At 36.4% G+C, this 22,599-nt stretch overlaps 1 protein-coding gene across 1 annotated transcript in view; it reads left to right on the forward strand.

Moving 5' to 3' along the window:
- Window positions 1-4,582: 4,582 nt before the first annotated feature.
- The window catches only part of CCDC30 (coiled-coil domain containing 30), a gene marked incomplete at both ends in the record, with an annotated part of 78,037 nt that continues 60,020 nt past the window's right edge, over window positions 4,583-22,599 (forward strand). The window contains 4 exons of the mRNA XM_079698213.1: window positions 4,583-4,624; window positions 9,176-9,301; window positions 11,089-11,226; window positions 15,773-15,942. Coding sequence (XP_079554339.1) covers window positions 4,583-4,624; window positions 9,176-9,301; window positions 11,089-11,226; window positions 15,773-15,942 — 476 coding nt within the window. The remainder of the gene's footprint in view (window positions 4,625-9,175; window positions 9,302-11,088; window positions 11,227-15,772; window positions 15,943-22,599) is intronic.

The following is a 22,599-nucleotide window of genomic DNA, read 5'->3' on the forward strand; positions in this document are numbered from 1 at the left end:
CTCAGCTTTTGTTGATCTTGAATGTCTTAATTTCTTCCTCACTCCTGAAAGGACAGTTTTGCTGGATATAGGATTCTTGGTTGACAGGTTTTTTTTTCTTGTAGCATTTTGAATATATCTGCCCACTGCCTTCTGGCCTCTAAAGTTTCTGATGAGAAATCTACTGGTAATCTTATTGAAGATCCCCTGTATGTGACGTCACTTCTCTCTTGCTGCTTTCAAGATTATTTCTCTCTTTGTCTTTCAAATAGTTTGATTATACTGTGCCTCAGTGTGGGTCTCTTTGAGTTCATCCTTCTTGCAGTTCACTGAATTTCTTCGGTATTTATATTTATGTCTTTAATCAAATCATCATTTTCTTTTGTTTTTGATGGTGACCATGATAGTGGCCCATTCCTTGTGTCATCCATAAATTCACCTGAAGGAGGCCACTCTGGGAATCAGGCACCAAGATGAACTTAGAATTGCAGGAGAGTTGTTTGGGATGGTACCTGTGAAGGATAAAAAGAAGGAGTAGACATGGGCAAACACTTCAGGTCATGATGAAGTCCTGGCATCTGTTAAAGAAGAGAGAGAAGGAAGGAAGATTGGATAAGAAGAGCCTCAGACTGTATTGCAGCTCTGAGAAGTCTCAGCCAGGCCAGCAAGGGCTTTGGCACAATGATAACCTGTAGAGGATCCACACTGACCGGAAATGACCAGGCTTTAATATCCTCACCATGCTCAGTCATTCACTGGAGGCTGCCTGAGAAGAATGTGGCAAGTTCCTTCTTGAAGGGAGATATGACACCTTGTGGCCCTTTGTATCATAACATTCTTGACAACAGAGAAGAGCCTTGTAGAATAACTGGTTAATCTACCTCCCTCTATGATAGATGTTGTCTATGACATTCTGAATAAATGAGCATCTATCTTATGTTAAAAGATGTTCAGAAAAGAAGATCATACAGTTTTTCTCCCTAATGTTTAATATTAAGTATCAGAAATTTTTTTCTGTGTCTAATCTCAATCCTGTAGGCTGTGATAGAAACCAGTTTTCTTTTCCTTGTCATTAAGACTTGAAATATGTGTGGATTTCTAAAATAATAAGGCTTTATATTGACTCTCACTGATCCTTTCACTTACTTCATCCCATGTAGAGCCAGCTGGAATGAGGTAACGAGGAACATTGTAAGTAAATGTTTCTTCTCTTTAAAGTAGAAGTCTTTAAAACTAGAAAAGGTACTTGATGAATAAGTAGTCAGTTATACTTAAATGATTTTTTAAAGTCATTTCCTGAGGAAAGAGGATGTAACTATAAACAGATTTTTGCCTTCACAGTTCTCTCTTAATCTTTCATGAAGAAAAAACCTCAAGCTTCCTTGATTGTGTTTAGCAGCTGGGTGATGGTGACAACAATAAGTATTAAGTAAAGGGTTATTCTCAGCAGAGGAATTAAGTGAACTGAGTGCTGTAACCATTAGGTAAAGAGTAACAGCCCTTTCCCATGAGCTCATTTCCAGATCTTGACCTAGTGCCATGCTTTCCTTTTCATGGATCTTCAGCTCTTAGACAGGTACTGGGTGTCTCATGCAATTATTCCTGACCTCTAACTACTTTATTTTCTGTATACTACAAAAAAAGTAAGTGAAAGGATAGAAACTAAGATCTGAGTACCTATAATGTTGCAATGACTCTGCTGGGTGGGGGGTTGGCATAACTCATTTAATGTTAACAGAAATTTGGAGAGGTAGGTATTGTTCACCTTGCTTTACAGATGAGGAAACCAAGATCACAAATGCACAAATGTGGAAGTCAAGATTTCAGATTTCAACTAACTACAAAACTCATGTTTTTGCCACTGAAGTTTCCAAACTGTGTTTCAGGGGTTCTTGCTGTTCCACAGATGCAAGTCTCTAGGTCTTCTGCCTCCACATCAACCAGAGAAGCCTCCACTTGAGGGCACTCTGTAGACAGTTTCCCCATAAGAATTCTTTCGAGGACTTCCCTGGTGGCGCAGTGGTTAAGAATCTGCCTGCCAATGCAGTGGACACGGGTTCGAGCCCTAGTCCGGGAAGATCCCACATGCCATGGAGCAACTAAGCCCTTGTGCTACAACTACTGAGCCTGTGCCCTAGAGCCTGCAAGCCACAACTGCCGAGCCCACGCACCACAACTACTGAACCCTGCGGACCTAGAGTCCATGCTCTGCAACAAGAGAAGCCACCCAATGAGAAGCCCACTCACTGCAACAAAAAGTAGCCCCTGCTCGCCGTAACTAGAGAAAGCCCACACGCAGCAACGAAGCCCCAACGCAGCCAAAAATACATACATACATACCTACATACATAAATAAATATTAAAAAATGTTCTAAAAAAGAAAAAATTCTTTTAAATATAAAAGGAAGGGGGGAGTCCTGTGACTTCAAAAGAACAAATAATTTAGAAAACTATTCCCTTAAATCAAGCAGACTCCTCAATATATGACTGTGTTCTTTACCTGTTTTTATATGCAGACAGATTTACCATTAAATACGCCATTTTAGTGCTGCTAGTATGCATGTTCTCAGAGAAAATGCTTAAAATGGAAGAAATGCTAGGTATCTGGCAGGAATAACAGTAGTCATGATATATTGAACATTGGTCGTATGCCATGATCTTGTTTTACAAACATAATCTTATACAATCCCTATAACAGCCCTCCCCAAAGTAAGTAGATATATTCCATTTCATATTTGAGAGAACATAGAAGAACTTGACCAAAGTAAGAGGCAGAGCCAGGAATTGATCCAGGTTTGTCTGGCCCTAGAGCTCATTTTCTACATCATACCAAGTCTCGTGAGGATTCATAGGGGGAGCATATTATAACTCACGGGGGTTACAACATGCCCAGCACTGAGCACATAAACCATCTCTACCAGGAGGTGATGACCGGGCAGTGTTTTATTCTCTACAGGAGCTGCAGCCACCATCTCATTTGATTATGCCTGTGAGAGAGGACAGCACAACACAAGCACTTTGGGGGATGGCAGTAACTCTAGTCACACGGTGCCTGAGAGACACAATTTGGTTCAGAGTATTAGATGGCCCCCACCTTTCAGTTAGCAGAACACTGAAAGTGGAAAATTCTGAGCTGTTACACCGTTCTCAACAGCTGTTGGCGGCTACCCTGTGCCAGTGAGGGGATTCCCTAGAAGTCCGTTAGTTCTCCTCTTTGCTTACTGCTGGCTGACAGGTGAGGTAAGAGGTCTACCTAGAGGTCTGTATATCCCATTGCTCATTTCTCACATTATTGCGGCCCCTTCCCTGTGTTTTTCTGCTTTAAACTTTGATCGTCGGTCTCATGAAGTACATAAATTGCCTAAATGCATGACTGTATTTAGTGTGCCACAAATTATGGTAAATTTCAAATATATTTTCTTTTGAAAATCTATCTCTTAAAAGTTATAGTATTAAAATACATGACATTCTTGTCCTGAGAAAACACAAAAGAAATGGGGGAAGTTTTCATTTTTAAGGGTTGAAACATTTCCTGCACTTGGCACTGGGAAATCACAGGTGGTAAGGGTGGGACTAAGTAGCATGTCATGTGTGGATGTGCAGAAACGTTCGCCAGTGCAGATGGCAGCTAATGCAGAGGGAGAAGCTGATCTGGGGAAAAGATATCTCCTTCCCTATATCCTTGTGCACTGCTACTAAGTCAACATGATTTTTAAGTAGGTGTTTTGTCCATACCGCTGGACAGGAGGATGTATAAAAGTTACACTTGGGTTTTAGCATCCGTTTTTCCAGTAGCATTCCCCATTTTTTCTAACTCATCAATTTGAGATTGCTATTTCTGTTTTATTGATATTAAACACGAGAAAGGTAAATTATTGATAACCAGCTTTACTAAACTAATGAATTTATTTTTTTAATCTGTAGGTTAAATACACATCTAGCAGTAAGTTATGAACCTAGAAATATAAGCAAACTCCAGAATACTTTCCCCCAAATTTAGTTAGATAAAAATCTTTGGTGAATCAACTCTTTCCTTTCTTCAGCCTAAATAAAGGAATATTTTTATCTCTGAATTAAATTAAAAACTTCAAATTGAAGTTTCTTTTGAAACCTAATTCTGAATAAAAGTAATAAGTAATATCAATGTTGGTGTCTTCTGTTTCTGAATTACATCTAAATACTCATAAACCTCCTTTGCATTTGTTACTGGGCCAATCAACAATAACAAATTACTTTCGTAAAGTTAAAAAAATAAGGTAAATTATCAGCTTGATTAATTCAGAATCATCAGGATTCTCTAGTATGTTTTTCTAATATTACTTGTTCCCTTTCGTTAAGTTGCAAACAGAGCAAGGGCTCAAATATATAATAAAGCAACTCTTCAAAGGATCCAAGACCAGAAAAAAGGTAAAACTTGTTGGTAAGGGAGATTTCAGGGGTGTAGCCTCTGGAAAAGACATTTAAGAAATGTAGCTTATCTTTTCAGTATTTTTTAAAAATAACACATATGTGTATGTATTTTAACTGATGGTTTATTTGGTTTAAGATTTCCCTCTTAGAGCCTGAATTATCAGTAATATAGGAAGACAGATGAGAAACGAGTATGAAAGTTCAAGAGACAGTGAAAATACAAGATTTGAATGAGGTAAGAAATAAAAAGATCATATTCAGTTACACTTTCTAATACAGAAGAGGCAGACTCCATAAGGTTGCTTAAGAATTACTGAAAATAGACAAAATGTATGGTAAATCTACATCCTATGATTGTGATCAGTGGTTACAGAAAACCTTCCAGGATTAGTCATTCAGGAAGGAGCCCATTAAAAATGTATTTAGGATAAACTAGTATGTTGAAATTGTAAGGATGATTTAAAGGTGTTGTCCAACTAAAGAGTAAATGTGAAAATTCAGAACAATCCAATAATAATATAAACTGCCATTTACATATATTTGTACAATTGAGGTGCCCATCATTATCCCTATTTTTCAGAGGAGGAAACTGAGACTAAGAAAAGTTAGATAACTGGCTCAGGGTCCCACTGTTGGTAAATAGTAGGACAGATCCGGTAGGACTCTTTTCCGACATATTATGCAATTCGCAAGTTAGAGAGTATAGACTTGTCAAGTTCATACTGCTCCCTGACTGGCCAATCCAAATATGCAGTTAGTTCACTTGACAGGTTTGCTCTGACTGTGGAGAAGATTCTGCAGCTTCATGGCAACATTAAGGAAATTCTCTCGATTCTCACTCTGTATTCACTAGGCTGCATTTTGACCTCAAATTAAGTTCCTAATAGGTTTTTGTACACAAAAGAAAGTAAACTTTGGCAAGTCTGAATAAAGTAGATATTAAAAATAAGGGCTAGGGACTTCCCTGGTGGTCTAGTGGGTAAGACTCCATGCTCCCAGTGCAGGAGGCCTGGGTTCGATCCCTGGTCAGGGAACTAGATCCCACATGTATGCTGTAACTAAGAGTCTGCATGCTGCAACTAAGAAGTCTGCATGTCATAACTAAGAGTCCACATGCTGCAACTAAGGATCCTGTGTGCCACAACTAAGACCCAGCACAGCCAAAATAAGTAAATATAAATAAATAAATAAATAAATAAAGATTTTTAAATAAAAATAAATAAAAGTAACAGCTAGACGGTTTCATTGGTGAATTCTACCAGACATTCAAAGAAGAATTAACAATCTTTCTCAAACTCTTCCAAAAAATAGAAGAGGAGGGAACACCTTCAAATTCATTTTATGAAGCCAGAATTACCCTGTTACCAGAACCAAACAAGACACCACAAGAAAAGAAAATTGCAGGCCAATTTCCCTGATGAACATAGACGCAAAAATCCTCAACAAAATATTAGCAAACAGAATTCAACAATACATTAAAAGGATCATACACCATGACCAAGTAGGATTCATTCCAAGGCTGCAAGGATGGTTCAACAGCTGTAAATCAATCAGTGTGATACAACACATTAACGAAATGAGGGATAAAAATTATACTACACATCAGTAGATGCAGAAAAAGCTTTTGAAAATATTCAACATCCATTTATGATAAAAACTCTCAACAAAGTGGGTATAGACAGAATGTACCTCAACATAATAAGTGCTATATATGACAAGACCACAGCTTACATCATACTCAACAGTGAAAAGCTGAAAGCTTCTTCTCTAAGATCAGGAATAAGGCAAGGATGCCCAGTCTTGCCACTTTTATTCAATGTAGTATTGGAAGTCCTAGCCAGAGCAATCAGAGAAGAAAAAGAAAGAAAAGGCATCCAAATTGGAAAGGAAGAAGTAAAACTGTCACTATTTGCAGATGTCATGATATTATACATAGAAAACCTTAAAGACTACAACAAAAAACTGTTAGAACTAGTAAATAAATCCAATAAAGTTGCATACAAAATCAATATACAAAAATCTATTGAATAATAACCAACAAATAACAAATATCAGAAAGAGAAATAAAGAAAACAATCACATTTACAATTGCATCAAAAAGAATAAAATACCTAGGAATAAATTTAACCAAAGAGGTGTAACACCTACACACTGAAAACTATAAGACATTGATGAAGAAAATGAAGAAGACACAAATAAATGGTAAGATATTCCATGCTCATGGATTGGAAGAATTAATATTGTGAAAATGTCCATACTATCCAAAGCAATGTACGATTCAGTACAATCCCTATCACAATTCCCAATGGCATTTTTCACAGAAATAGAACAAATAGTCCTCAAATTTGTCTGGAACCACAAAAGACCCTGAATAACCAAAGCAATCTTGAGAAAGAACAACAAAGCTGGAGGCTTTGTTATGCTCCTTGATTTCAAGCTATCTTAAAAGCTGTAGTATTCAAAACACTATTGTATTGGCATAAAAACAGACACATAAATCAGTGGAACAGAACAGAGAGCCCAGAAGTAAATCCACACATATATGGTCAATTAATTTATGAAAGGAGCCAAGAGTATACAATGGGGAGAGGACAGTCTCATCAATAAGTGGTACTGGAAAAACTGGACAGCTATGTGCAAGAGAATGAAACTGGAGCACTATCTTACATCATACATAAAAATTAGCTCAAGATGGATTAAAGACTTGAATGTAGGTCCTAAAGCCATAAAACTCCTAGAAGAAAACAGCTGGTAGGCTCCTTGACATCAGTCTTGGTGCTATTTTGCACCAAAAATAAACAAGTGGGACTATGTCAAACTAAGCTTCTGCACAACAAAGGAAAGTATCAATAAAATGAAAAGACAATCTACCAAATGGGAGAAAATATTTGCCAATCATATATCTGACAAGGGGTTAATATCCAAATTATATGAAGAACTCATACAACTCAATAGCAAAAAAAAATTGGTTAAAAAATGGGCCAAGAGTCTGAATAGACATTTTCCCAAAGAAGACATACAGATGGCCAACAGGCACATGAAAAGATGCTCAACATCACCAGTCATCGGGGAAATGCAAATCAAAACCACAATGAGATATCACCTCACACCTGTTAGAATGGCTGTTATCAAAAAGACATGAAATAACAAGTGTTAGTGAAGATGTAGAGAAAAGTAAACCCTTGTGCACTGTTGGTGGAGATGTAAATTGGTGCAGCCACTATGGAGATTGGTGCAGCACATTATGGAGATTTCTCAAAAAATTAAAAATAGAACTACCATATGATCCAGCAATTCCACTTCTGGGTATTTATCTAAAGAAAACAAAATCACTAATTTGAAAAGATATGTGCACCCCCATGTTCATTCCAGCATTATTTACAATAATAAATACATGGAAACACCCCAAGTGTCCATCAAGGGATGAATGGAAAAAGAAAATGTGGTATATATACACAATGAAATATTATTCAGCCATTAAAAAATACTGAAATCTTGCCATTTGCAACAACATGCAGAATTGAGGAACATGCAGAATTTGAGGGAATTATGCTAAGTGAAATAAGTCAGACAGAAAGAGACAAATACCATATGATCTCACATGTGGAATCTTAAAAAAAAATTACAAAAAATCATGGATGTAGAGAACAGATTGGTTGTTGCCTGAAGCAAGGGGTTGGGAGTGGGTGAAATGAATGAAGGAAATCAAAAAGTATGAATTTCCAGTTATAAAATGAATGTCATGGGGATATAATGTACAGCATGGTGATTATAATTAATAAGATTGTATTACATATTTGAAAGTAGGGGAAAAATCACAACTATGTGTGATGATGGATGTTAAATGAACTATGTGGTGATCATTTTGCAAAATATACAAATATTGAATCATTATATAGTACACCTGAGACTAATATAATGTGCTATGTCAATTATACCTCAGTTTTTTTAAATAAAATAAAAATAAGAGGAAGGGCTTATAAATTAGCCTTGGTTTGAATACCAGTCCTGACTGTGTGACCTTGCACAAATTACCTAATCTATCTGAGCCTCACTTACGTTCTCTCTAAAAAGAATACAATAATAGTTCTAGTCTCATAGGGGTACTGGGAAACAAAATTAGATAATACATGTAAAGCATTTACTACAACGTCTGACATATGGTAAGCACTAAATAAATAAAATAGTCGTTGCTCTCATTATTTTTCAAATTACTATTATTATTATCATCAATTTGATAAGATAAAATTCTTACCAAATAAAATAAAAATTCCTTATATTTGGTAGGTGCTTAAAACTTACAAAATACTTTCAAAATCACATTTGACTCCTACTCTGATGGCTATAATGTATTTAGGACAAGTATTAGTTCCATTTTACAGCTGAGAAAACAGGCTTAGAGAGGAAAACCTATCTTATGAGCTATGGTACCATGAACTATTTTTTCCCAGGTTTGTCTCTCCCCTAGATGACTTTATAATTGTTTAGGCATAAAAGTATTATCAGAACTTATAGGGCTTCCCTGGTGGCGCAGTGGTTGAGAGTCCGCCTGACGATGCAGGGGATGTGGGTTCGTGCCCCGGTCCGGGAAGGTCCCACATGCCGTGGAGCGTCTGGGCCCATGAGCCATGGCCACTGAGCCTGCGTGTCTGGAGGCTGTGCTCTGCAACAGCAGAGGCCGCAACAGTGAGAGGCCCGCATACCGCAAAAAAAAAAAAAAAAAAAAGAACTTATAGTATACATGATTATTGTACATAGAATTAATTATGTAAAATACTTTTTGCAGATATTGAAAATGAGCCAAGAAAAAATTGAAATATTTGAAAGTGAGTTGTCAGAAGAGAGAGAAAGGAAAAAGCAGTTGACATCTGATCTTAATACTGTGCAGAAGGCTTTGAAAGTTGACAGTGAGGTATTTTGCCATTCAGGATGTTATTTTCCTGGTTTTGCATTTGTAATTTAGGGATTTCATGTTATCATTCATTTTTATTTTAAACTGTAGCTATAGAATATTATTTATACCAGTAACAATGGGGTGACTGTTGTTTCTCCAGGCTGAGTTCCAACACTACCCAAAAAGAGTCCTTTAAGTAGAATGGATTTGATTATTATCGTGGTCATAGTGGCCCAGACTTGTCTCTCCTTTTAACTGCTGGTCGTACCATCTTGGAAAAGTCTATCAGGAGACATACCAGCCTATATTTGGAAGAGAGACCTGGAAGTGAGTTCATGGAAGTCTAGACCACTAATTTAGAGAATGGTGACAATCAGTTTGTAGGGTGGGTGAGAGCTAGCACAATACTCTATATCCCATGCTGATGACTTACAGGAATTTTCCATGAGGTAGGACATTGATACTACTTGCCCTCTTGCTATGGTTTTGGGTGGCCACTCCCTACCTTCTTTCCTTTTTGCCCAGTGCCTTCCTCATCAACACTTTCCTCCCTCTCTGATCTCAAGCCTTTAGGAATATACCAAGTAGCTCCTCTCCTAAATAAATTTTATGTCACCTGTTCCTTCATAGGGCACTATGGCCTGACTCTCAGGCCCCCTCATCCACCAATCAAACACTGCATATTCCATGTCATCAATGCAGAAAAATGATTAAAATCTACATCTAACTAAAATGTTTTCTCTCATGAATATGGAAAAAAAAATCAGAGGATTAGAGGAAACACTGGTTGATTAAGTCACTGAATATGCATTATTAAGTAAGACAGCATAATTTGTAGTGAAGAACACAGTGTTTGAAGTCAGTCAGACAGTTTGAATCTCAACTTTTCCACTTCCTGGCTATATGAATTTAGGCAGATCACTTTAGTTCTCTGAGCCTCAGTTTCAGTGACCCTACCTTATGGGGTTGTCACAAGATTAAAGGTAAACCACACAGCACCTGTCCTATAAAAAGTAACTTTTAAAAGATACATTTTAAAACAGGTAATATAACTAAGGCAGGAGTTGCTGAAGATTTACCTCTATACAAGCCTTGTGTAAAGTAGGGATAACTAGAAACCCAGTCTTTGAACCTATAAATGATAGAAATTAAGAATACTTATGGCATGTGACCATCCATAACCATGGCCGGTCCAGGGGCTGCTTTCCACTGCCTGGGTGCCTTGTCCAGAGCCAGGGCCTTAGGCTTGGCCTCCTACAGGGCACATGGAACCCAGTTCCTGGTTGTCTGTGGGAAGGAGCTCTTTGACAAGACCAACAAACAACACTTCTTACCCAGCCTGACCCTGTTAGGGTTGCCCCTGTGCAGAAAGCCCCTCTGGGCCGGTTGCTGCTAGCTTCTAGAACTATCTTATGCTCCACCAGCTTTTACTATCAGGCTCTGTTTGGAGACCCCAGTGCCCAGACTTTGGCCACTGCAGGAAGGAGCCTGCTACTCTTGGGCTGGCTTGCCTTGGTTCTTTGAGCTTCCTTGTGTTTAATTTCTGGGTACTTTTTTTCAGAATTGGAGCAGGGAGGACATTAAAAGAGAAAGGCAAATTTAGAAAAAGAATGCTTAGTTTAATTAATTGATTTAAGGAATCTTTGCTTTACTAAAGAAAGGAGTCTGTCTGCCAGAGGACAGGTTGAAATATTTAAAGCAAAAAATTTGTCAGAATCATTTCAAAGATTCCTTTTTAGCAATAGTATACCTTTTCTATTGAAAGTCTTATTTTATTCTACTAAATATTGTCATTTCTTAATCAGGAATTGCAAAAATCAAAGTCAGAACTTATATGCCTTTATAATGAAATTCAAAGTCTTCCAGGGGCAAAGGAAGACAGAGACCATTTTTTAATAGCATATGACCTGCTACAAAGAGAGAATTCTGAATTAGAAACAAAGGTGAGACTAAATTATTACGCATTTAAATGTTTGATGTATGACGTATCTTTTATGAGGATAAGATAAAAGGAAACTAATTTCAGTAAAAGATATCTTGGAAATTGGAGTTTCTTTTATTATTATAGAATAAATTGCCTTATAGTGTGGATTATAAATCAAGCTGTATTTCAGAATAAATATTCAGACTTCAGCCAGTACTTCACTCTTAGGATTAATCTATAAACTTTTTACTTTAAATAAGCTTCCCAATGGCTTAGTTTTTAAAGCACATATTATAATGTAAAAGGTGAACTCAAAAATAGAACTATCATATAATCCAGCAATTCTACTGCTGGGTATATATGCAAAAGAATTGAAAGCAGAGACTTGAACAGATATTTGTACACACATATTCATAGCAGCATTATTCACAATAGCTAAAATGTGGAAGCAACCCAAGTGTCCATCAATGAATGAATGATGAAGCAAAATGTGGTATCTACACACAATGGAATATTATTCAGCCTTTAAAAAGGTATTTCTGCAATATGTTACAGCATGGATGAACCTTGAGTACATTATGCTAAGTGAAATAAGCCAGTCACAAAAAGACAAATACTATTTGATTCCACTTATATGAGGTACTTAGAGTAGTCAAAATCATAGAGACAGAAAGTAGAATGCTGGTTGCCAGGAGCTATGTGGAGGGAAAAGTTGGGGAGTTATTTAATAGGTATAGAGTTTGTTTTACAAAATGAAAAAAGTTATGGGAGTGGATGGTGGTGATGGATGCACAACAATGTGGATGTATTTAATACCACTGAACTGCACACTTAAAAATGGTTAAGATGGTAAATGTTATGTTTTTTTATATTTTACCACAGTAAAAAATGCAAAAACAGAGGTTTACTAAAATGTCTTCAACTTTAAAGGCTTAGAATCAAAGCATCTTTCCCAATTATACTGAAAATTAGGCTTATACTTAGAATTCAGAAAATGTTTAAATGTCCCAACCCAAATTCATTCCCCAAGTATAAAATGGCACTACCAGATGAGGGTTAGTCCAACACTAAATGGAGAGATTGCCAGTAGTGTAATTTCTAGAGTCCTACCTATTAGGTTATCATCAACTCCTGGTTGAAAAATTCCCTTCCTCAGTCACTCTCTTGATGTTGATTAAAATGATAGGAAGGACTAAAGGCTTGAACACAACAGTTAAAATATACTGAGTTATATTTTAATACCACATGTGAAGTGGAGGACTAAATCAAGGCCAAATTTATCCTATATGAAATTGTTACCCTGAAGTCAGGGAGTAAGTTGCTGAGGGATTGGGACATAGATCAAATAGTATGTGACCTAAGGAGGAAAAGGTCCAGCAAATAGGGTTCGCTGCCTGGGAGGATAGATATGTAGGGCACATCCTACATCTAAGCTTTGTTTTTTAGGACCTTGTCAGCAAGATGAGTTTTCATCACAATGTACAACTGAAGGATCTTCTCTTTCAATATATCATCAGAAAACTTAACATAGAGAATGAAATGAAGTGAGAAGAATACAGTATAAAACCAGAGATCCAGATCACTGTCCTGGTAATCTGGTTTTCTCTCCCTCTCTTTTAAAAGACTTTTTATTTTGAAATAATTTCAGACTTACAGGAAAGTTGCAAAATAGTATAAAGACTTTGCATATACTTTTACCCCTCCCAATGTTAACACGGTACCACATTTGCTTTATCAGCCTCTCTCTCTTGCATATCACACACACACACACACACACACACACACACACACACACACACACACACTTTTCCTACCCTCAGAGAGTAGAGACATAATACTCCTTTATCCCTAAATGTTTCCATGTATGTTTGCTAAAAACAATGACATCTTTTTATCACAGTACAAGTCTCAAAATCAGGAAATTAATATTAATATAGTACTATTATCTAATCTACAGCTTGTATTCAAATTTCACTAATTGCCCCACTCTATAGCAAAAGGACATTTTTTTTTCCTAGTCCAAGGTCCAATCCAGGACCGTACATTGCATTTCATTGTCACATCTCGAAAGCTCCTTGAATCTGCAACAGTTCCTCATTCTTTGTTGTTCGTGACTTTGCTATTTTTGAAGAGTACAAATCATTTATTTTGAAGAATGTCCCTCAATTTGGATTTTTCTCATGTTTCCTCACAATATAATTTAGGTTACATAATTTTGGCAGGAGTACTACAGAAGTGATGTTATATCCTTCTCAGTGCATTGTATCAGAAGACAAAAGGATATCCTTTTGTTCTATTTACTTTGGGTATGGTACTCTCTGCCAGATTTCTCCACTGTAAAGTTATTACTGTTCCCTTTGCAATTAATAAATATTTTGTGGAGAGGTACTTTGAGACTATACATATTCTGTTTCCATCAAAATTTTACTCATTAATAGTTTCAATTTTGAAGCTTTGATTCTTTAGTTGTATTCCAGTTTCTCTTTAGAACATAGAGTGCTATAGACTTAAAGGTAGTCTTGCTAAGAGTGGCTTAAAAAAAATGTATTTTATGTATTTACTAAAGCCCCTGCTTTATAGGCTGTGGTTTTATTTGGGCTGGAAAGGGGTGTGTTCATGTAGGCCAGCTTCCTCAGTTTACAGATACGAACACCAGCCTTGGGATATTAAACAACTACCAAATTGCCTGGTGATTCTCAGCCTAAGCTCTGTCCTCCCTACTCTAGGGCCTCAAGCATAAAGTGGAACAGTCAACTGAATACTTTATGGTACTTGAATATGGCTGATTATGGGACTGAGCTATGTAACCAGGATAAAATTTTGGTAGGGAGGAGCCTGTGGAACAGCGTTGGTCCTGTTGCACAGCATCTGTGCCATGAAAGGTCCTATGGATTTACCTTTCTTCATGATAAAGAGCAAAGCTGCCCACCTACGATATCCACCAACTTTGTCCTGTGAGAAACCAGAATACCTAGAAAGCACTTAGTGTCAAAGTCACCTTCCTCTTCAGAAACCTTCAGCAATTCTCAGTTTGCTAGAACATCACATCTAAATTCTGTTTGGCTTTCTTTACTTCTTAAGAAACTAACATTTACTATTTTTAATGTTTAAATTTTTACAATGACTATAAAAATCAGTGATTAAGTTGCATTTTGGAATCTTTTATCCTGCTTACAAAAATAATGCAAGCTCATTAAGGAAATTCTTGTCTTTCAGGTCCCTTCATAATCTGATCCCTCCCCCTCAATCTTATTTCCTCGGCTCCTCATCTTGTAGCCTCTACTCCAGTAAGACCATCCTCCTCACTTCTGCACAAATACTCCATACTCAGTTCCACACTATACCTTTGACCATATTGATCATGCTTAAAATATGCTATAGTCTCTTCTTCCCACCTCCTAAGGTCCAGTGTAAAACCAACCTTCTCCCTGGAGAGGTTATAGTCCATATAAGATTATATGGATTTATGAGATTATAACCCATATCACACCCTGTAATTTTTCTTCAGAAAATTGAAAAGGCCTGGGAGACCAAAAGGATTCCTTTAAGTAATCTAAATTGATCTTTAGAATTAAATCCATTGTGTTCTTAGAATCAGACATAGTAACTATAAAAACTTTGCATTTTCAGAGAGGCTCAGAATGGGAGTCAGGCAGGTTTTTGTCTATCTTCGTGCAATACTTGGAGAGGGATTCATCTTCCATTCTTGGGACTGTCCCCCATCCACCCTTTCTACTGCCTTCTGGAGGCATTCTTTCATTTTATATGAAGATATAAAGAGCAACCTTTGAGGAAAGGAATCTGTTTGTCAAAGAACAAAACAAAACAAAAACCTGAACAAATGTGTTGCCAAACCACACAGCAGAGCAGTGATTCTCAAAGCAACCACTTGCATCAGAATTACCTGGGAGACTTATTTGAAATGCAAATTCCCATTTCCCAGCCCAGACCACTGATCTGAATCTCAGGAGTGGGGTGGCGATGTGAGACTGCATTCTTTTAAGTCCTCAGGTGATGCTCTTATTCACTAAAGTTTGAGAATCACTACGATAGTCTGGGAGCCTTTATATGTTCAAGTGTTTCCAAACAAATAGGAGCAGACTGGAAGAAATATGTTCTCTGTAATGCATAACTAATATTCTTTCTAATGTTTTCTTGCAATAGTATATTATTGCTTTTATGAATCAATGAAGTACACTCAAAACTTGAGAAAAAAAATATGTGATAATAATGTAAAAGCTCTAATAGAGTATTACATCTTTTTGCTTGTTAAAAGATAGAACAAAACCCTAAACAGCACTCTGGGAAGCCAATCCCAGAGACCAAAAATACCCCCTTTTTTTAAAAACCATGGACTTACACACTCTTGTGCCTATGGTAAAAATATATTAGATTATGTAACAACTGCAAATTGTTAAATTGGAATAAGACTTCAATTTGGATGTCAATTTATATTATTTAAGCCAATAAGTATTTAAGCATTTAATGGAATCAATACACTTTTTTCACAGGCATGCATAAAAATATGCAAAATAGAATATTTGTCTTTTCACTTAACTTTACAGGTCTTGAAGCTTTCACAAGAATTTGAGGAATTAAATCATTTTACTGTAGGGAGAAAAACTGCAGCTGCTAATTTAATTACAACTGAAAATATCTGTAAATATCTTGTGTCTAAAGTACCAATTTTGGAAGTAGAGATTCAAAGCCCAAAGGAAGAGAGAGAGGAGCTCTGGTAAATTGAGAAAATCCCATATCACTTTAATTATTTGGGGGGTACATTTTATTTGGCTTGATTATTATAAAACTTTGACATTTATTTCCAAATGATGTGCATAGAAAAATTAGTTCTAAGAATTCCCCAGAAAGTTTGTTTTTTGGTATGTTATTACATTTTTAAACTTTTTTTCCAGCTTTTAAAAATAAATACATGCTTTTTTAGAAAATCTGGAAAGCATGGAAAATTATAAGGAAATTATAATAACCCATAATTCCCCCCAGGGACAGATGTTAATGTCCTAATTTTTCTTTCTTGTCTTTTTTCTGTGTATATACATATATATGTATTTTTTAAATAATTAAGACTATACTTTGGGGCTTCCCTGGTGGCACAGTGGTTGAGAGTCCGCCTGCAGATGCAGGGGACACGGGTTCGTGCCCTGGTTCGGGAAGATCCCACATGCCGCGGAGCGGCTGGGCCCGTGAGCCATAGCCGCTGAGCCTGCGCGTCCGGAGCCTGTGCTCCGCAACGGGAGAGGCCACAACAGTGAGAGGCCCGCGTACCGCAAAAAAAAAAAAAAAAAAAGACTATACTTTGCAGAGAGGTTTGTTTTTTGCTATTTTTATTTAACATTATGTCTGATAATTGTTTTGAGAATTTTCTTCCTTCCTTCCTTCCTTCCTTCCTTCCTTCCTTTTTCTTTCTTTCTTCCTTTTTTGTTGCTGTTGTTGTTAATCTTGCCCTCTAACTCTTGTATTTCTACTTTTCCACCAAAAGTATCTTACACAGAAACTTTTGAGACTTAGACAAATGCATTACTCTGTTTTGGCACAAATACTAATAGATGCAATCAAATTTTGTCTGGGCAAAAACCTAGAAATAGATCATCCAATGGAAGCAATAGATGTTAGTTTTTACTTATATACCATATTAAAGGATACCTTCTCAGTGAACTGAGAAAATATTGCCTAGGTGTAGCCAAATTTTTATCTTTGTAAATGTTCTAAAATAGAAGAGATTGTTTTGTCAGTTTTGAGCCCCTGAATTTTATGCCCTCTTAAAAACTGGTTTTAAGTTTAGAGTGAGCTCTAAGTCCAAGATTCGCAGTCATGAAACCTAGTTGTGAAAGTGGGAAGAGATACTGGAGAGATGGTGGAGAACAGGTGTAATAGTTGTCACAGGAGCAAAGAGCCAAGAAGCCAGGTCACAACATATAGGTTTGTTGTATGGGGGAAAAAGTCTTGTTTTGAGCACAAGAATAGTGTTATAGGGCTTTTGAGGGAGATAGTCCTAGTAACTCTGAATGAGGTGAATTGGAGAGGAAAGACAGACCAGTTAATCTGGATATTCGCCACAGATGAAGAGATAGTAGTCTAGATTAAGTAAATGGCACTGGAGATGAAATGGCCAATCTGAACGCTTTTCAGAGAAAAATTTGACATTAATAATCAAAGCTGACAAAAATCCACTCAGCTGATTTGGGATAATTGGCAGAGATACTTGCCCCAGGGAGCAAGGCTGTGGCCTTAATTCATTTGGAGGTGGAGAACCTTGCCATGAAAAAAACACTGGACTAAAAGTTTTTCATTTCAATGATGTTATATAAATGTATCCATACAATAAGTAACATTTTAGGGTTGACTTTTTTCACTTAACATAATTCTCTGGAGATTCATCTAGGTTATTATGAGTATCAGTAGTTGGATAGTTTTCATTGCTGAGTAGTATTACATGGTATGGATATACCACAGGTTTTTTTAACCATTCATCCATTGAAGGATACCTGGGTTATTTCCAGTTCTGGCTATTATGAATAAAGCTGCTGTAAATATTCAAGATTTTATGTGAACATAATTATTCATTTCTCTGGGATAAATCTCCAGGAGTGCAATTTTGGATAACCTGGTACTTGCATATTTAATTTTATTTAGTTGTGTTTTATTTTTTTTTTTAAGAAATTGCCAAACTGTTTTCCAGAGTGACTATATCATTTTACTTTCCCACTAGCAGTGTATGAGTGATCCAGTTTCTCTTATCCTCACTAGCATTTGGTGTTATGGCTTTTAATATCTTTTGCCTATTTTCTAATTGGATTTGTTTTGTAATGTTAAATTTTGAGAGTTCTTTATAAAATCTAGATACTTGTCCTTTGTCGGCTCTGTGACTTGCAAGTATTTTTCCCAGTCTATAGCTTATCTTTTCATCCTCTTAACAAGGTTTTCTCAGAGCAAAAAAAAATTTAATTTTGATGAGCTATCAATTTTTCCTTTTATGGATCATACTTTTGATGTTAAATCTAAGAATTAGTTGCTCAACCTTAAATCTTGAATATTTTCTCCTATGTTTCATAGTTTTGCATTTAAGCCTATGATCTATTTTGAGTTAATATTTGTATGCGGTATGAGACTTAGACAGGATTCTCTTTTTTTGCCTATAGATATTCAATTGCTTTAGCATCATTTCTTGAAAAGGCTGTCTTCCATTGAATTGCTTTTGCACCTTTGACAAAAATGAGCTAGGCATTGTGAGTTTCTGCTTCTGGGTTCTCTAATTCTATTCCATTGATCTATGTGTCTATCCACTAATATCATACAATCTTGACTGCTGTAGCTGTATAATATAGTTTTGAAATTAGATAGACCGATTCCACTTTATTCTTTTTCAAAATTGTTGAGCTATCTAGTTCCTTTGCCTTTGCATATAATGTTAGAATAATCTTGTCTGTAGCTACAAAAAATCTTGCTGGAATTTTGATATGAATTGTTTTAAATCTGTATATAAATTTAGGGAGAATTGACATCTTTTCCTATGTAGAATCCTCCAATCCATGGACTCAGTATGTCCTACATTTATTTAGATATTCTTTTATTTCTTTCACCAGCATATTATAGTTTTCAGCAGACAAGACCTATACGTGTTTTGTTGATATACACCTAAGTATTTCATTTTTCTGAACAATTATAAGTGGTATTATATTTTAAATTTCAGTGTCTATGTGTTCATTGCTAATATACAGAAATACAATTATTTATCTTGCATCCTGTGACCTTTCTGAACTTGCTTATTTGTTCTAGGCTCTTTTTTTTTTTTAATGTTTCTTGGGATTTTCTACATAGACAATCATCAACTGGAAATCATGCAATTTCAGATTCTTTCATCTTTTCCAATCTGTATGCCTTTTACTTCCTTTTTTGTCTAATTTCACTAGCTAGAACTTCCAGCAATATGTTGAATAAAACTAATGAATGTGAACGTCTCTGTCTTGTTTCCAATCTTATCAGGAAGGCTTTCAGTTTTCACCATTAATACAATGTTAGCTGTTTGGTTTTTGTCAGATTGAAGAAGTTTCTCTCTATTTCTGTTTTTCTAAGGTTTTATCATAAATGAGTGTCACATTTTATCAAATGGTTTTTCAGTATCAACTGATATAGCTGATTTTCTATCTAGTTGTTCTATCAGTTTTTGAGAGGGTTGTTGAAGGCTCCAACTATACTTGTGGATTTGTCTATTTCTCCTTTCAGTTATTCAGTTTTTACTCCAAATACTTTACAGCTCTGTTGTTTGGTGCATACACATTTAGGATTGCTATGTCTTCTTGGTGAATTGACCCTTTTATCATTATATAATGTCCCTCTCTTTTTCTTTCTTTTAATTTTCTTATTTCTGAAGTCTACTTTATCAGATATTAATATAGATTCTCTTGCTTTCTTTTTATTAATATTTGTATGATATGTCTTTTTCATCCATTTTTGCCTTCAACCTGCTTATATTATTATATTTGAAATGAGTTTTTATAAATGGCATTTAGTTAGGTCTTGTTTTTTAATCCACTCTGCCAATCTCTGTCTTTTGATTGGTGTGTTTGGCCAAATTATCATTAATGTAATTATTGGTATATTAGAACTTAAGTTTGCTATTTAAAAAATATTTATTTATTTGGCTGCATCGGATCTTAGTTGCAACATGCAGGATTGTTGTTGCAGCATGTGGGATCTTTCGTTGCAGCGCATGGGCTTCTCTCTACTTGTGGTGTGTGGACTCTAGAGCTTATGGGCTCAATAGCCCCACAGCATATGGGATCTTAGTTCCCCAACCAGGGATTGCACCTGCATCCTCTGCATTGGAAAGTGGATTCTTAACCACTGGACCACCAGGGAAGTCCCAGTTTGCTATTTTTTCATTTTTGATTTTCTATTTGTTCTCTCTGTTATTTGCATCTGTTTTCTGTTTTATGCCTTCCTGTGGGTTATATGAACACTTTCTATTAATTCCATTTTGATTCTTCTATAATGTTTTTGAGTGTGCTTCTTTTTATAGCTTTACAGTGGTTGCTCTAGGTATTACTTTTTACACACACACACACACACACACACACACACACATTTTACCAGCTTGAATGAAATGTAGAAACCTTACCTCCCTTTATGTCCCTTTACCTCCCCAATTTATAATACAGTTTGTCTTAAAATTTTTCTCTACACGCATTTAGAACCACATCAAACAGTACTATATTTTTGCTTCAACCATCATACAGAATTTAGGAAACTCAAAAGGAGAAGAAAAATGTATTTATACAGATTTTTACTCTTTCTCTCCTTCCTTCCTGATGTTCCAGTATGCCTCCTTTTATCATTTCCTATGTGTATAGAGAATTTCCTTGAGCTATTCTTTTAGAGTAGTTCTGCTAGTGGCAGATGCTCTTGATTTTTCTTCATCTGTGAAAGTCTTGATTTCCTCTTCATTCCTGAAGAATATTTTCACTGGGTAAAGGACTCTGCATTGACAGTTCTTTTCTTTCAGCATATGAAAAATGTTATGCCACTTCCTTCTGATTGCTGTAGTTTCTGATGAGAAGTCAGCTGTCATTTGAATTGTTTTTCCCTTTCTGTAAGGTAGTGTTTCACTCTTGTTGCTTTCAAGGTTTTTTTATTTGTTTTTAGTTTTCAGAAATTTGACTATGATGTTTTTTGGTATGGTTTTCTTTAGGTTTATCCTGTTTGGAGCTCACTCAGCTTCTTGAATCTGTATGTTTATGTCTTTTGGGAAGGTTGTAGCCATTATTTCTTCATGTACTTTTTCTGTCCTGCCTATTCACCTTTCCTTCCAGGATCCATAACAAAAGCATTAGATCTTTTATTATAGCCCCACAGTTCCCAGAGGCACTGTTTTTTTGTTTTTGTTTTTTCCTTTTTCCCCAGTCTATTTTCTCTCTGTTTTTCAGATTGGGTAATTTCTATTCTTCTGTCTTCAGGCTCACTGATTCTTTTCTCAGTCCCCTCCATTCTTCTGTAGAGTCTATCCATTGAATTTTTAAATTCTGGTTATTGTATTTTTCAATTCTAAAGTTTCCATTTGGTTCTTTCTTATATCTTCTATTTCTTTGCTGAGACTTTCTAGTTCTGAGACTTTCTATTTTTTCATTTGTTTCTAATGTGTTCATAATTGCTCATTGAATTATTTTTATGATGTCTGATTTCAAATATTTGTTAAATAATTCTGTCATCATGATTTTGTCATCTAATTGTTGCCTTTTCTCATTCAAGTTGAGATTCCTGGTTCTTGGTATGATGAGTAATTTTAGATTGAAATCTGAATATTTGGGGTATTATGTTATGAAACTCTAGGTCTTGTTTTAACCTTCTATTTAGCTGGCTTCTTATGATACCACTCTGGCAGGGTATGTGGAGGGGGGTGCTGTCTACCCCAGATTGGGGTAGAAGTCCAGGTTCCCCACTCAGCATCCATGGACACCCAAGGAAAGAGGGGCTCCTCATTACTGCTGGTCATGGTGGGAGTTCCTACTCCCCACTAGGTCTCTGCTTGGACTGCTCTGACAGTGATGGTGAAGGATGCCTTTTTACTGCTCTCTACTTGGCCTCCATGATATCATGAGCAGGGCAGCAGTAAAAGTCTTGACTCTCCACTAGGCATCCTCTGAAACTACCCCAGTAAAGAGAAAGGTATCTCCTTACTGCCAGGTGGTGGTGGAAGTCCGGACTCCCCATGTCTGGTACGGCCTGGCAGGGATGAAAGTCCCTCCTCCCCACTGGCTTCTGACACTACCCGCAGCAGGGGAGTTGTGCCTCATTTTCCTGGTGAAAGTGGAAGTATGGGCTCCCAGCTTGACCTTTGCTGACATGAGTGGGGTGGAGCCACAGTTTTTTCTATGGCGTTTGGCTGGAATAAAGTTGGTAATGTCTGAAAGTTTTCTTTCTTGCTTGGTTGTCCTTTTCTTGGTCTTCTGTATAGAGTAAAAAGCCTTTTGTCTGTGCTTCTTGGTGTTGTCTAGGTTGCCAGCTTCTTCAGCTTTAAGTCTAGGATATATGAGGCTACAAGAAAACCTAGGAAACCCACAACCATGTCGTTCTTCAGGTCCTGAGTTACCTAGATGATCTGACTTCTTTCTTACTTTCAGAGTCTTCTTATGTTTGTTTTATATATAATGTCCAGGGTTTTAGTTGTACTTGGTAGGAGAAATAGGGAAAAGTATGTCTACTTTATCTTCCTGAATGCAGAAGTCAGTTTTCCCATTTAAAAAAAATAATAGGTGTATGTTTGCATTTTCCCAGTCTTCAAGTATATCTAGCTTCCATTGGGAGTAGGAAAAGGAAAAGAGTTTATGGAGGATGGAAAGAATCGTTATTTTATCAGAAATTTATTTTTAAAGCATTT

This window comes from Hyperoodon ampullatus (assembly GCF_949752795.1).
Source record: "Hyperoodon ampullatus genome assembly, chromosome: 2".
Lineage (NCBI taxonomy): Eukaryota > Metazoa > Chordata > Mammalia > Artiodactyla > Ziphiidae > Hyperoodon > Hyperoodon ampullatus.